Source organism: Nomascus leucogenys, chromosome 3 (assembly GCF_006542625.1).
Source record: "Nomascus leucogenys isolate Asia chromosome 3, Asia_NLE_v1, whole genome shotgun sequence".
NCBI lineage: Eukaryota > Metazoa > Chordata > Mammalia > Primates > Hylobatidae > Nomascus > Nomascus leucogenys.
Genome location: NC_044383.1, coordinates 42,701,575 through 42,718,161, shown reverse-complemented (window position 1 = coordinate 42,718,161; position 16,587 = coordinate 42,701,575). Strand labels below are relative to the sequence as shown.

Genomic DNA, 16,587 nt, shown 5'->3' with positions numbered 1-16,587 from the left:
TTTAAAGAAAAATCTGGTGTGAACATTTTGCATATGTTGTTTAATAAAAACTAGATGATGGAGTGGAAAGAAAGGCTGCACAAGATTATTTTTAGTCTTCATCTAGTAGAGGAGTAGGCTGCACTGTGAATTGGTCAGGAAGCAGAAGAGTCCCTGTTAATTTATTCACCTATTTTTTATTAAAGAGAGAAAGTTGGAAACATACAGGTGTCCAGCTTGTTGTTCAGAGTGAATAATAGTTGTGGTATAGGTATGTATGTATTATTTGTAACATAATATCCAGTCTGGCTGTGGAGCTGTTTGTCTACATAAAGTATGGAAATGTATACATTGTGAGAGCACAGTCTTGGTCCTTGCATGTTCCCTTGGCTTTGAGGATAAACTTGTTTTTGGCCTTGAGAAGTTCATAGATTGGCTTTAAAAGGATCACTTTATAAGGATTACTTGGTTTGTTTTTTTTTTGAGACGGAGTCTCGCTCTGTCCACCCAGGCTGGAGTGCAGTGATGTGATCTCGGCTCACTGCAGCCTCCACCTCCTCGGTTCAAGCAATTCTCCTGTCTCAGTCTCCCAAGTAGCTGGGATTACAGACGTCCGCCACCACAGCTGGCTAATTTTTTTTTTTTATTTTTAGTAGAGTTGGGGTTTCATCATGTTGGCCAGGCTGGTTTTGAACTCCTGACCTCAACTGATCCACCCGCCTTGGCCAAGGTTACTTTAAGCACAGATCTTAATTTTGTTATGATTTAGGCCCTTTTCTTTGGTTGTGGTGAAAAGCAGTATTAAGAAAGGTAAATCATTCATCTTTTACCAATAGGCCAGATGCCATGTGAGAATCATCAGCTTGGAAGGTTGGGATTGTGAAGGAGGGCCCAGGAGCTCTATAGCATACCAAACACTCCATTTGTGTACTTTGCAGCTCTTTTCCCTTTTGTCATCTTCACTGCATGCTTAGGGCACCATAATTTCAATTGTGCAATTTCCTCTAAAATCTCCCACAAACCTCTTCTGGAGTCTAAGTAACTTGTCATCGCATTTCTGTCATGTGATAGATGTGTTTCTAAAAAACTGGATTCCACTTCTTTTCTTGAATAATCACATGACTTCAGATTATTTAGCATTTTATGACATAAGCAGTTTGATACCTGCTTTGGCCCAGCAGCTTTGGGATGGGGTAGATGTTAATTATCTCCATATGCAGGTAATACAGTAGAATCTTAGGTAGTTCATGGTTCACACAGTTAAATGACTCTCTCAAGGGGTTAACTAGGGATTTGTACTCAAGCTTTGATTCCAAATCTACTGTCATTTCCTACTGGGAAATGCTTTTTAAAGGTACTGTACAGCAGAACTCTTTGTTAAGCACAGAGTAATTTCATATTTTAAAAATATGAATTCAGGTTGTGAGAAGGATGTTCTTAAAGCAGCACGTATCCCTTTACTTTCCCTTTGATTTTTTTACAATGTTATTTCCATTTCAATGTTATTGTCACTTAACAATGACTTCAAGCTTATTGAGTTATTTTAAGGGATCTTGTATGTTTTACACTCTCTGATGTTTTCCCCTCAGTCCTTCCTTTAACCCTAATCCATTTCTGTCTTCATGGTCCGATTACTCCCCACTGAGAGATGTTTAGTAAGTAATATCTAAAGCAGTGAGGTAGTTCCATGAATCATGCTATAAATACTTGATTTGGATGTGTGTTCTGTAAACTTTGTTTTATCACACATGAATCTAATGTGTTAATTACTGTGTCCATTCAGTGCCAGCATTAAAAATTTCTGTGGAAAAAAAAAAAACAGAAACAACAGCAGAAACAAAGTTAAAAGACAGATGACAAACTGGTGGAAAATTTTCACTCATGTCATAGACAAAATGCTTATTCCCTTAACACATAAAGACCAAAGAGTGCCTAGAAATTAATAAGTTTAAAAAAAAAAAGATGAACAATACCAAAACATGGATTAAGAATATGAAAAAGGCATTTCACAGTAAAGGAAATGCAAACAGGCCTTAGACATATGAAAAGATGATTAAATTTGTCATAGTAAGAGATTTCACATTAAAATCACCTATGTGATTAGAGATACACTCCGTTGTAAGGCTGCAGGAAAGCAGACATTTTCATATTTTGCTCATAACTGTGTAAATGGGAACAATCCCTATGCGGAGAGTGGGTAATTTGGCAACAACTATTCAAATCACAAATACATTTATTGATTTAAACAACAGTTTTAAACTGTATGATCTCACAGTTTTGAAGCCTGCAAGTCTGAAATCAAGGTGTCAGCATGATCTTGTTCCCTCTGAAATCTATAGGACCACCTTCCTTGCCTCTTTTTAGCTTTTGGTGATTTTCTGGCAATCTTTGGTAATCCTGGGCTTGCAGCTACACAACTCCAGTCTCTGCCTTTGTTTTCAGTGTGTTCTCCCTGTTTGTCTCTATGTCTTCACATGGCCATCGTCTTATAAGGACACCAGTCATATTGGATCAGGGGCCTATCCTATTCCAATCTGACTTCATCTTAACTAATTACATCTACAGTGACCCTATTTCCAAATATAAGATTACATTCTGAGGTACTGAGGTTTAGGGCTTCAACGTATCTTTTGTGGATGAGGACACAATTCAACCCATTATGCCTAGCAATCCCACTTTAGTGTTATTCTGCAGATACACAGAAACAACCCAAAAGCTATCAGTAGAGGTTTGGTTAAATACATGCTATACCTCTACAATATAATACTCTGCAACTGTAAAACAGAGGAAGTTATGAGCTGACTTGGAAAAGCTTTCATGTTAGGACAGGAATGCAGCAGACTACCTTTTGGATAAGAAAGAAAAATAGTATCTCTTCATATTTGCTTATAGTTGTATGAAGAAACTCTGGAAGAAGACACAAGAAATTAATAAAAGTGATTATTGGAGGAAGGGATAGGGCAGATAGGATCGGAGCTGCAAGTAGTACTTTTTATTGTTTTCTTATGTTGCTTTGTGAGTCATGTGGACAAATTACCTATCTTAAACACTGAAAGGGTTTCATTCATTTGGATTGAATAAAGAACTAATTTTTATGAAATTAACAGGGAATCAGTATATTGTCCCAGTAATCAGCTCCTTATTTTCTTCTCATCTTTATCTCTAAGGCTTTGCTTAATATTTGGAATTTTAGTGCCAATGTATCTTGATTCAACTGTCACACACCTATCCTTAGTAGCATCTTTATGACCATTATTTCTCATTAGTAAAGAAATCTGATCATCCACCCATGCCAGAACCTTTGGTCAGGCATGAGAACAAAAGCTAATCAGGCAGGCATTGTTAGGAAGAGACTGTTATGAACAATCATTTGATGAGCTTTAGGCAATTTGCATCAAAATGGTCTTACAGCAAGATTCCAGGTAATGAGTCTGTATTTTATCCATCTAAAAATTTAAAATAAGATGCCATGAAAGAAATATTCACAACCTTCAATAGCACATTATTTTTAATTTTTCTTTTTCAAGAATTCCTATAGCAGTTTTAAAGTGAACTTGATTAATGTACCAAGATGAAAATCAGAACTTTTTCCTTAAAAAATAATTATGCTGATAATATCCCTTTCTTCTCCCCTCCCCCCGCAAAAGTTGTTTTTATTTTGATTTGGTCCCCACAAGGGTCTAGAAATTTAGATTCAGTCAATTAGGAATATTTCGAGATCTAACCATCCAACTCTATATATCATTCACCTCTTTCATTTATTTCCCCTCTTCATCATCCTGTTGCCTTGTATTATTGTTCCACAACTAGAAGGATAAGGAAAAGAAATACAGGTCAACCTCTTCAGCTAATTAGTAGTTTTGGTAAAATATATAGCCAAGGAGATGGCTGATAATATGGCTAAAAGGGATGTTTTTACTTATCTGTGGCTTTTGGTTAGCCAGGTGCATCGAGGTTCCTTTGATGATGGATCATCTATAATGAACAACGTTATCACAGGACATCTTCTCCATAAGCTGCTATTTATTCACTCAAAATATAAATATATTATACACCTTTTATGTAAAAGGCAGTCTAGCTCTCAAGAAGTGTACAAGCTTGGCAGAGAGAACGAGATACACGTTCAACTAGGACAGAAATACTATCTTAACAAATGTCATTCCCGGAAATAATCAACACAGGTGAAAGAATTAGAGATGGGGAAAAGTCAAAAAAGGAGAGAGGGGAAGGTTGCAGTGTGGAAAATGGCATTTAAATTCTAACCAAACTAGAATCAGACATATAGGAAAATCTAAAATAAAATCTGGGAGCCTTGAAGCCAGAGGAAGAATTAAGGAAATCTGTGTTTGGGAGGGAAAAGCAGAAGGGGCCTTCAAGTACAACTGAATTAAATCAAGATGGACTGCCAGTTCTAGAAAAAGACAAGTTTCTCCATTCCTTGTAAATGCTCAGGAGTAAACCCCAGTAGTCACAGCTGGGCCAGTCCCAACTCATACTCTGGGCAATCGAAACTCACTTGCCAAGCAGAGACTTGGACCATACTGCCTAGAACATGCCTGCCATTCTTTCTTTATTCTTTTGAAAGAGTACTGCCACTCAAGTGACTTTTGCAATTGAGAGTCTGATTATCATCTCTATGCTGAAAATCCTTCAGATGTTTTCTCCATTAGGAATAATCCTCATCACCAGCTCTAAAGGCCTGCACAGTTGGCCCTTCCCATCCTCTTTAGCCTGTCTTCCTCATTATTTTTCTCCAGCATTTGACCTTCCCTACGTGCTGCCATGCTGCAACCTTGAAGACTTTTGCATGCTCTGACCTCCCTCTGAAAGTGCACCTTCCTATACTATTTAACTGCTTAATTTCTTCCTCAACCCCGTCCAAACTTCTCCTTGATAGCACTTAACACAGTTGAAGTTTCGTATTTTTGTGTGGTTATTGATCATCTCCCCCACAAAATGTAAGCTTTTAGAAGGGAGAAACCATCTCAGCTTTTGCACATAGTGGGCTTAAAACATCTTTTGTGAATGGATGCAGACATTTAGGTGCTCATTAGGAAAGCTGAACAGTATGGTGGTTAATTTCAATCTCATTTCCACTCATCTACTTACCTGTGGATCCCTACGTAGTAAGAGTACATTAAATAAAGAAGTTTCTGTTTCTCATGAAAAAAGCCAAGCTTATATGGTGAGCTGGGCAAAATCTTCAAGGGCACTTCCATCTTTTTTGTTGTGCGGCTATAAGCCCAGTGAAAAATCAGGGGCTTTATTACTAAAGAAAAAGGAGAGGACAGATATCCGGGCAATTAGCAGGCTTTGCAGTAATGCTTTATAAAGGTATTGTAGTAAGGATTAAATATTATATATAAGACTTTCTTAGCATATAGTCAGCACTCAATTAACTATGGCTGTTATTCTCTCTTCAACATATAGGTAATAAATTACTTACCTGTAAGACCTTCCCACCCTTGGTTCTTTGGGCTTTTTTCAGCTCTTCATTTCTTTGTCTCTTTGTGCATTCATAGGTCAGATTACTTGGTTTACTATGTTTGTATACAGTTTACTCTAAATGTAGGGAGTACATTTCTGTTTTCCTTTTGATAGTTCATGGAGTAGTAGCCCCTCTCTCACCCCATTGGGACTTTGTTCTTCTTAGCCTCTTCGTAATTCCTGTTTATGTAAAGTCAGCTTCCCCGCAGCCAAGTTAAACTCTTTTGATCAAGTAGAGCCACGGATTTATTTTCTTCTCCTTGTGGGTGGTGCCATTTGAGTGTTAATCTGTCTTTCATAAAGCTGTACCTTGACATGTAAGGGGTCAGTGGTAGGGAGTGAGGAAGGATGTGAAGAGAGAATCAGTGAAAATGAAGTAGGCCAGTGCATGCTTATCTCTGACAGTTTTATTTCCTGTGAAGGCAATTGACCGAGGCCTGGCTTTTGAACTTGTCTATAGCCCTGCTATCAAAGACTCCACAATGAGAAGGTATACAATTTCCAATGCCCTCAATTTGATGCAAATCTGCAAAGGAAAGGTATGGTTCTATAATTTTAGGATGTTTTTCGCATCTGGCAGTTTATTAGTAGTAGTACACTGGAATTGTCAAACACTCCTTTTCCTTAAAGCAGAATGTTCTCATAGCATAGGAACAAATTCTCCCATTTCAGTGAGCTCTGCAAGTTTTAAGGGAAAGAAAAATACCAAGGGAAGAATAATGTAAGGGAGAAAAAGATGTGTTGGAAGCCATATCTTTTGATAAAAATTTGCAGTTTACATACTGTGAAAGAAAAGTCTAGAATAACAGTGGTCCTCACTGAGTTGAATTAAGATATGTGACCTTTTCATCTTGTTTTTTAAACTTAATTCATCTTTACTAAGATCTGTTAGGAAAATATATTTTGTTTTTTAATTACAGATTGCCTTTAGTTTGACATGAAGTCTTTCATTTTTTTCCCCTTAATTATTTACCTTATCTTTAAAAGAAGTTGGTATTTGAGCCTTAAATGTTAAAATATGATTACTGGCTATTTATATTATGAAACTCCTTTTTTTGCATTTATCTAAGATTAATATTAATCACTTTCTATTTTGTAGAATGTAATTGTATCTAGTGCTGCAGAAAGGGTAAGTCTAGCATGAAGTACTTTGTTTTCATCTTTCAGGTTATAAAACTTTGCAGTTTCTAGGGGATAAATTAAAATAGTAAATGAATATTTGTTGCATTTTTTTCTATTTTAACTGCACTTGCTCATTGTAATTGCTAAATAGTAAAATTTATCCCCACTTTCTTTAGGCTTCAACTTTTGTTTATATAATTAGTTTTTCTTTTATACTGTTACAAAACGCCTTTCAAGCTTCTCTTATATTTTCAAAAGCTATGAAACCCATCAAAATTATAAGGACTTAAATTTATGTAATTTTTTTATTTTTGGATACTTAAATATTCTATTAATTTGCTATAAGTCATTGAAATGTTATAAATAATTTTCTCATATCTACTCTTTGTTCATTTTATTTCAGCCTTTAGAAATAAGAGGGCCATATGACGTGGCAAACCTGTATCCTTTTCTGAGTAAAAAGTTGTTGACATTGTCTTTCAGGAAATTTTGAATTTAAAGTCGTATTATAGTTGAACATGTGTTTTTCTCAACCTTTTACTGTAAGTTTACCAATTAATAACTTCAAAAATAAATTATATAACATTATAGAGAGCTTTATGCTTCTGTTTTTTAATTAATTGTGAGATAGAAAAGAGGGAATGAGGGACTTCATATGATAAAAGCTTAGAGTTCAATGAGTCTTTTCTCAGATGCGTGTTCCAGTTGGACTAAGAACTGCTGTTGAATTAACTAGCCTCCCAAGATGACCAGGTTAGCTGACACTTTCTGTTATGTTTGTGTTAGTCTCGTGTCCTTGGCTGACTCTGGGTTGAAATCTTTAATGCTCCCCCAAGAGGCTTGCTGTTTGGGCTCTCTGAAAGTGATGCCAAGGCTGCGGTGTCCACCAACTGCCGAGCAGCGCTTCTCCATGGAGGTAAGCAAGTTCTTCCAATACAAACTGAATGGTCATGTTAAAAGCAAGTCATTTTTACAGCCATACCTATTTTTATTGCCCTACCCTACAGAGTTCCTCTGGGGTCATCTTTTCTCAACCTGTTCTAACCACAGTCATCAAGTTTTCTCACCCTCACTTCAGGCTTTACTTTCTAAAGTTTGTGGAATGAATATAGTTTTCATTACAGAAATGAGTATTGAATAGTTCCTCCAGCTACACATGTGTGCTCCTGCCCACATTTTGATAGGCTTCTAATCTCCCTTCCTTCTTCTCCCTCACCAGTAGGCCATGCTTTCCCTGTTGAAAATCTCTGTTTTAGAGAACTGATATGTTAAAAATATATGTTAAACTATTTATTAGGAAAACAAAACCAGCAAATACATTTTTAAAAATCCAACTAACAAAACATAGACTGTAACTTTTACATTTATTATAACTCAGAATGTTTCTTTTCCCATGTTTGCTTACATGGTCAAGTTGTGTCCAGACTGTATCTTTTTTATTTTTTTTTTCGTTTTTTAAATAGAGACAGAGTCTCACTATGTTGCCCAGGCTGGTCTTGAACTCCTGGGCTCAAGCAATCCTCCTACCTCAGCCTCCCAAAGTGCTAGGATTACAGACGTGAGCCACCATGCCCGGCCAGACTGTACATTTTTTACTCACGTTTTGTATATGTACCTTTTCACTGACTGAGCTTCCTGCTCATCAGATGTTAAAAATTGAAAGTATGCTGAAACTTTGGAAAATGAAAGTGAAATTTTATTAAAACAACTTAAGCTTTTGATCACTGTTTTGTCTTCGTTATCTTTATAATTCTTAGGACTAATTGTAGTGGTTAAGAAGCAATTTCATTGCTATCACCCAAATGAATTTTAAACTTCAAAGTAGATTGCTACATATAGACTGAGTTATTTGTCATATGAATAGCTAGGTTATTGAGGGCTTGTGTGTTGGGCTTTATTGATCTGATTTCCACTTGAGAGAACTGCTTATGTATTGGCTTGCCATAAATTAGATGATTTTGCTTTTAGTTCCAACATTTTTAGTTTGAGATTTTTGTATTATGTAGCCTAGAACTCATCACATAAGCTTTGGGAGTGATCAAATTAATGGAGATTTTTAATAATGATTTTCTTGAAATTAGGGAACAGTTGATTGACACTTTGGTAGTTTTGTGATTATTTTGATCTATTTTAAATAAACAATCATCAGGATTTTGAGTAACAGTTGGGGTTCCAAAATGGACTAAACAAGAAACAGAAACTAAAATATAAATACATATATAATTTTATATATAGGAAAATAGGAAGTCCTGCATTTGACTTTAAGAACTCAGCTATTCAGCATATAATACATAATATGTAAAGTATTTTTTTTAGAATTTCTTTGTGTGGGTACATAGTATGTGTATATATTTATGGGGTACTGAGATATTTTGATATAGGCATGCAATGCATAATAATCACATCATGGAAAATGGGGTGTCCATCCCCTCAAGCATTTGTCTTGTGTTATAAACAATCCAATTATGCTGTTTTAGTTATTTTTAAATATACAATTAAATTATATTGACTATAGTCACCCTATTGTGCTATCATATACTAGGTCTTGTTCATTCTATTTTTTTGTACCCATTAACCATCTTCACCTCCCTCTCAGCCCCCCACTACCCTTCCCAGCCTCTGGTAACCATCCTTCTACTTTCTGTCTCCAGGAGTTCAGTTGCTTTGATTTTTAGATCCCATGAACGAGTGAGAACATGTGATGTTTGTCTTTCTGTGTCTAAAATCAGGCTTTTATAGAAGCTAAACTTAAAGAAGACTTGTGAACTTCAGGTGGCATTACCATTCACCCCAGTGTACCCAGGACAGTTCTAGTTTATGCCTGCTGTTTCTGTGACCTTATTAGCACTTCTTTTCCCTGAAGAGTGTCCTAAACTAGATGATAAAATATGCTTACCCTGGTTTTCGTTGCCATTGGGATCAATATGAGATGGTACTATGATGTGTTCTTAAGATTGCTAACTCAGCTTAGGTAATATTAGAAGACATAAAGGATTCTGAGGCAAGGAAATTCAAAGCCTCATTATTATACTCTCATTGATGAAATCTCAGCCAGCATCTGTATCATTCTGAGTGCCACATTTAAGAAGGACAGCAGTGCACTGAAACACTATTGGAAAATGTCTACTCGGTCCTTAAAGGGTCTGGAAGCCTCATGATGAGAGGAATCATGAGGGTGGTGCAGGCATGGATACCTGGCAAGCAGAAGACTTGGGACACATAATAGTTGGCTTTCAACTTGGAAGGCTTGCCACAGGAAATCAGAATTAGGTTCTTTGGGGGTCCAGAAACCAATGAGTAGCAATTCTGAGGAGGTTGTAGGGAAAGGACAGAGGAAAGAGGCCGAAGGTCAGAGTCTTTGGCCTGTGATTGATAAAGTTCATGCCCTCAGTCAGCCCCTGGACCAAAATGAACCTGTTGGGGACACCTGCCTTAGCCCCTCGTGAACAAAATTATTCACTCGTAAATAATCTTTTAGATTTTCCTTGGCAAGATGATTAAAGGAAATACTGTATGTGAAAACATTTTATAAACTAAAGCACACACAAATGTAACTTCTTGCTGTTACCAAGAAATGCATTTATTTTTAAAAGACACTAAAGAAATTAATGCATTTTGTTAAAAAGTGCTGATTTTCATAATGTTTTATTTCAGTTGATTTTTAGACTATGGGTACAGAATCAGTGATATAAATTAATAACTATAAGTGTGACGTTTTTCATTTGGTGAAATGGAAATCATTGACAGTTTTTATTTTGAGGTTCTTATTATGTTGGCATTTTAATGACCTTGAGAGTAGTTTTATCCCTTTTATAATAAAAGTGTTTTAAAATAATTGGCAAAGTAGATTTACTAAGTTAATCTTGATAAATGGGAAAATAATGCTTAACACTTTATGGTTGACTTTACGTTTATTACTTGAAATAAGAAATAATTCATAGCTAAATTTCTGTTCAAGTTCTTTTGATTCTGCCACCTTTGTAGCTAATGGGTATCTCTCTCCTCCATAATCCCTTTCCATTTCTAAGGACAGAGTTTGAGTCTGTTTTCATGACACTATGGCCTTTCATAAATTACCCTTCCAAACTCATTTTCTCCTAATTTTTTCGTATTCCTCCTTCACATCAGCCATATTGTCCCCTAAACTATTTTACCTAGGTTCTTCTTACCTTCCTCTCCATGCCTTTGTAAAGGAATACTTCTCTTTTTCTTATTCCATTTACCCTATTCCAAGTAGTGTCACCTTTATATAATACCTCATTGCTTTAACCAGATAGTTAATTCTTGTGGATGCCTCCATTCCTATTATATTTGCTCCTACTGTACTTCTCGCATGCATGTATTATAGGGAAAAGCACTGTCTGTTAGGAATCTTAATACCCTCTGTATTTGGACACAGTGCCTAGCCTATTAGTAGGTTTCTAGGAGAAATTGGTTAAATTTAAGTGGAACTCTGCTGCCAACCTAATCTAAGCATTTAATAATTTCTATTTATTCTCTGTTCATTGTCACCAGTTAAAGAGATCAATAAATTTATGAGTTTGATTTTATTCATTAACTCAACTAGTATTGAACACATTTTGCATAACCAGGCCATTGTTGAGTGTTGGCAATATAATGCAATTGATTCTTCAGAGGTACCTTGATGTTCTAATGAGAGAGATAGGGTACATGCTGTAAAATGAGGCAAGCATGTGCTCCACATGGGAGCCATACACTTGATTGCTGTGTTTGCTCTCCTGATTTGTCTGTTTACCATATATAAAGTGTCTGCTACACCAATGTCTGTGACTGGGTTCTGGCTACATAAGATGCCAGGGACAGACCATTAGAGATAACACTGTCCTGCAGTTTTACCCATGAGGTAATCTTTAGGAATGAATTAGATGTTAATAATATACTGATATTTGTGTATGTTGGGAAAAAAGATAATGACAGTAAATGGCACTAGCACCCATAGCAGTTCATTATGGCTTATCATTTACTATTGCTGTAAGCCAAAGTAATATGTTAAACCACCTCGTTTTAAATTATGTCTTAACTTCAAGCACAATGGTTTCCCTGTTTGTTTTACAGAAACTAGAAAAACTGCTTTTGGAATTATTTCTACAGTGAAGAAACCTCGGCCATCAGAAGGAGATGAAGATTGTCTTCCAGCTTCCAAGAAAGCCAAGTGTGAGGGCTGAAAAGAATGCCCCAGTCTCTGTCAGCACACCCTTCTTCCCTTTTATAGCTCATCAGCCACAACAAAAATAAAACCTTTGTGTGATTTACTGTTTTCATTTGGAGCTAGAAATCAATAGTCTATAAAAACAGTTTTACTTGCAATCCATTAAAACAACAAACGAAACCTAGTGAAAGCATCTTTTTAAAAGGCTGCCAGCTTAATGAATTTAGATGTACTTTAAGAGAGAAAGACTAGTTATTTCTCCTTTGTGTAAGTGATAAATAACAGCAAATATACTTGAATAAGATGTTTCAGATATTTTTGTTTCATTTTGTTTTTGAGATAGGGTCTTGATTTGTTGCTCAGGCTAGAGTACAGTGGCATAATCACAGCTCACTGCAACCTCAATCCTGGGCTCAAGTGATCCTCCCACTTCAGCCTCTCAAGCAGCTGGAACTACAGGTGTGCACTACCACACCTGGCTATTTTTGTTTTTTTTTTTTTGTTTTTCCCTTGTAGAGACATGGTCTCACTATGTTGCTGAGGCTGGTCTCAAACTCCTAGGATCAAGCCATCCTCCCACTTTGGCCTCCTAAAGTGCTGAGATTACATGAGCCACCACATGCAGCCAGATGTTTGAATATTTTAAGAGCTTCTTTCGAAAGTTTCTTGTTCATGCTCAAATAGTAGTTATTTTGAAGATATTCAAACTTATATTGAAGAAGTGACTTTAGTTGATCTTGTTTTAAGCTTCTTTCATGTATTCATCAAATCAGCATTTTTTTCTAAAAGAAATTGCTATAGAATTTGTGGAAGGAGAGAGGATACACATGTAAAATTACACCTGGCCTCTTCCTTCACTGCTTCATACCTACGTGAGGTCTTTGAAATAGGATTCCTTACTTTTAGTTAGAAACCCCTAAAACCCTAATACTGATTTTCCTAATAGCTGTATTAAAAATAGCAAAGCATCGGACTGAACCAACTTTGGAAATAATTTATTTTTATAGTGGGATCATGTTAAGTAGAAGTAGCTTTTTATGCAAATATGTACATTTATACAATATTAATGTCAGGGCTCTAAAACACAATGGAGTAGAGCCAGAGGTATATAACTGAATAAGAAATTTTTTTAAACAAGAGAAAGACAACTGTTCTGCGGGCTGGCGAAAATACAGTTGTTGTTTTTTTTTTTTTTGAAATGGAGTCTCGCTCTGTCCCCCAGGTTGGAGTGCAGTGGCGCGATCTCTGCCCACTGCAAGCTCCGCCTCCTGGGTTCACACCATTCTCCTGCCTCAGCCTCCTGAGTAGCTGGGACTACCGGCGCCCACCGTGTATTTAGTAGAGACAGGGTTTCACCGTGTTAGCCAGGATGGTCTCGATCTCATAACCTCATGATCCACCCGCCTCAGCCTCCCAAAGTGCTGGGATTACAGGCGTGAGCCACTGCCCGGCCTGAGAAAATACAGTTTTAAAAAGAGAGAGCTTTATAACCTCACCAATGAATACAAATGTTTAAATAAAATATTGATTAAAAAAACATTAAAACAAAGTACATCATGACCAGGTGAAATTTATTCTTTTTTTTTTTCTTCTTCTTCCTTTTGAGACAGGGTCTCACTGTCACCCAGGCTGGAGTGCAGTGGCACAATCTCGGCTCACTGCAACCTTTGCCTCTTGGTCTCAAGCCATCCTCCCACCTCAGCCTCCCAAGTAAGTGGGACCACAAGCATGCACCACCACATCCCGGCTAATTTTTGTATTTTTTTGTAGAGATGGGGTTTCGCCATGTCCAGGCTGGTCTCAAACTCCTGGCAGATTCAAGCAGTCTGTCCGCCTCAGCATCCCAAAGTGCTGGGATTACAGGCACAGGCATGAGCCACCATACCCAGCCTTCCAGTTCTTTTTAATGCAGTATCCTTTATCATATTCATAGGTCAAAAGAGAAAAATCAGAATATTTTTAATAGATGCCAAAAAGACATTTAATAAAGTTTAAAATCCACTCCTGATTTTTAAAATGACAGCAATAACCCGTGGCAAAATTAAAGTAGAAGAATATTGTATGCATACATATATATGTTCGTATGTGTCTGTTTTTTGTGTATATTAAATGTGATGGCTCCAAAAGCATTTTTGACGACCACTTGGCCAATTTGATGGATTAACCTACCCATTCCTTCTGTAAAACTGAGGCCGGTGCTGCTGATGCCACACACCAAAAGTCTGCCACTTCTTTGTGTGCCAGTTTGCTTTTTTCCTTCACCCTGCTTAAGTTCACCAAAAGTCAGCTGTGTTTATTAACAAATCTGTTTATGCCAGCTGTATTTAGCATTGTAAGTAAATTCTTTTTTTAAATATGAAAATTGATGAGCTGTTGGGGGCAAATGAAGAATTCCTGGGAAAACTAAGTCAACAATTTGGAAAGGTTTGGAAAAGAGTCATTACAAAGAACTGCTGTCAAATTAGGTGTGAGAAGGATAACAAATTTCTGGGTGATCAGTAAAAACTCTGCACTTGGATTGCTTCACTAATGTCAAGTTCCTTTTCTGCTTTAAAGGAACTAGAATTCAAGAAAGACAACTTTGGATCTCTCATCAGAGAGCTCATACTCGCAAGAACAGGCTTTGACCCTTCTTTAAAAGATTGGTACCCAAGTATACATTTATCTATTCTAAGCTCAAAATGCTTCACAGGATGTATGTTCAATTTTTTGCGATGTCCCACCTTAATTTATGAATTAGTGATGTACCAGCTACAGTTGCACCAGATACAGTAAGATTTTCATGTTATAGAAAGGAGGTAAAATTATTTGCAGATATGACTGCCTTGGAAAACTCGTGAAATAAATGGGAAAAAATAGAAATATAGGTACCTTTCAGCTTACATCCATTTACTACACATTTGTGTAGTATGTGTTTGCAGTTGTGCCTGCTTTCTATTCATACATGTTTATGCCATTGTTCACAATAGTAGGGCATGATGGCTGATCACCAGTGAGTAGCAGAGGCAAGTTTCCTTCTAATATTTACTTTCGTTAGAATGAACCACTAATTTAATTGCTGCAAGATGACAATACCTCTGCCAAACCAAGATGAAGTTTGGCAGAGTGGCCAATTATGTATAAATACACAAAGACCAGTTTTGATTAATAACCTGTTAAATAATTTTAAAAGATGACACTATTCACAAAGACATAAATTACCAAGAAATGTATAGGGCCTCTATAAAGAAAACTTAAATGAAAGTAATAAGAGAATAAAGGGAAAATAAAGACTAGAATACATGGAGAGAGACATTCTGTTTTCTTGAATGAGACAAATTATAAATCAAATTCTCCCCCAAATTACACATTTAACAAAATTTAAAATCAAAATACCTAGAAGTATTTTTTGTTTCTTGTTTATGTGTTTGGTCTTTGGACTTGGTATTCTGGAAGAGTAAATATGAGAATTGGAAATTTCAGGGAAAAACCTAATGGGAGGGACTTACAATGCTGAATATTACAGAGTATAACAAAACTCTAGTACTGTAATTAAAACTAATTGGTGCAGAACTTCAGAAAGAATAGTGAAAAGAGCAGGAAGTCCATGATCACACTTTAGATATAAGAAGAAATGCTGGATTGATTGTTCAGTAAGTGATACTGAAATAATTGGTTATCTATTTGGGAGAGGCAGTACAGCATACCAGTTAAGTGCATAGGGGAAAGAAAAACTAAATGCACTTAAAGCCCAACTTGCTAGTGCTCATTAGCTATGACCTTGGGCAAATTATGTAACCTCTCTGCCTCACTTCATCTGTTCTCCCTACCTGTGACATTATTGCAAGGGTTAAGTAGGTTAGTATTTGTGGAAGGCTTACTTTGAACAGGGCCTATCATATAAAATGTACCAACTACGGCCGGGCACCATGGCTTACACTGTAATCTCAGCCCTTTGGGAGGCCAAGGAGGGCAGATAACTTGAGGTCAGGAGTTCAAGACCAGCCTGGCCAACATGGCAAAACCCCGTCTCTACTGAAAATACAAAATCAGCCAAGCATGGTGGCCCGTGCCTGTAATCCCTGCTACTTGGGAGGCTGAGGCAGGAAAATTGCTTGAACCCGGGAGGTAGAGGTTGTAGTGAGCTGCGATTGTGCCACCGCATTCCAATCTGGGCGAGAGAGTGAGACTCTGCCTAAAAAAAAGAAAGTACCAACTATTTGATTATTTATTACTTGACTATGTTAACTTAAATATTGAAGTGTCAGCTATTATTTAAGAAAAAACTGAGTCAAATCTCTATCTCACACCCAATACACACCCATAGTAAATCCAGGTAGATTAAAGATTTAAATTTTTTAAAAAACTTATAAAATACTAGAGTACTAGAGGAAAATGTAAGTTAATTAAAAAAATAATAATCTTGGATTGGAATAGACCTGCTAAGCATGATCATCAAAGCCAGAAAACAAAGTTTGATTGATTTGTCTCTACATAACAACAACTAGGAAAGTACATTTACAATGCATATTCCAGGAAGGTTTCATATGCTTAGCTTTTAAGAATTTTTTTTTTTAAATACCCAACATAACATGCTGTTAGCATCCACACAGATCCCTGTTCCCAGGGTGGTGTACCTATTTTGCCAGTGCTTCAGATTTTGGGTACTAATGACTTATCTTCACCCTTTTCCAGAGGATTGTCCTGGGCTGATGAGAGTCACTTTACCTGAAGATACCTGGGAAGTTTTGTCTCCTCTGAGGCTGGCCCATGGCCAGTGACTGATGCAGGACATTACAGCCTGGCCCATTGGCCTCGGTGGTACAATTTATGCTCCTGAGCACCCCATG

The 16,587-nt window shown here is 36.8% G+C and overlaps 1 protein-coding gene across 3 annotated transcripts in view; it reads left to right on the top strand.

Annotated features, from left to right (window-relative positions):
- Nucleotides 1-15,728, top strand: part of RPP30 (ribonuclease P/MRP subunit p30) — a 34,730-nt gene extending 19,002 nt beyond the window's left edge. The window contains exons 7-13 of one of the 3 annotated variants that reach the window (XM_030809281.1): nt 5,889-6,005; nt 6,566-6,595; nt 6,992-7,029; nt 7,425-7,504; nt 11,665-11,761; nt 13,365-13,468; nt 14,315-15,728. In XM_030809281.1, coding sequence (XP_030665141.1) covers nt 5,889-6,005; nt 6,566-6,595; nt 6,992-7,029; nt 7,425-7,504; nt 11,665-11,761; nt 13,365-13,468; nt 14,315-14,385 — 537 coding nt within the window. In that variant the 3' untranslated portion in view covers nt 14,386-15,728. Of the gene's footprint in view, nt 1-5,888; nt 6,006-6,565; nt 6,596-6,991; nt 7,030-7,424; nt 7,505-11,664; nt 13,304-13,364; nt 13,469-14,314 lie in introns of those variants that run through there. The other 2 variants (XM_003255212.4, XM_030809280.1) reach the window with 2 other exon arrangements.
- The last annotated feature ends 859 nt before the right edge of the window (nt 15,729-16,587 follow it).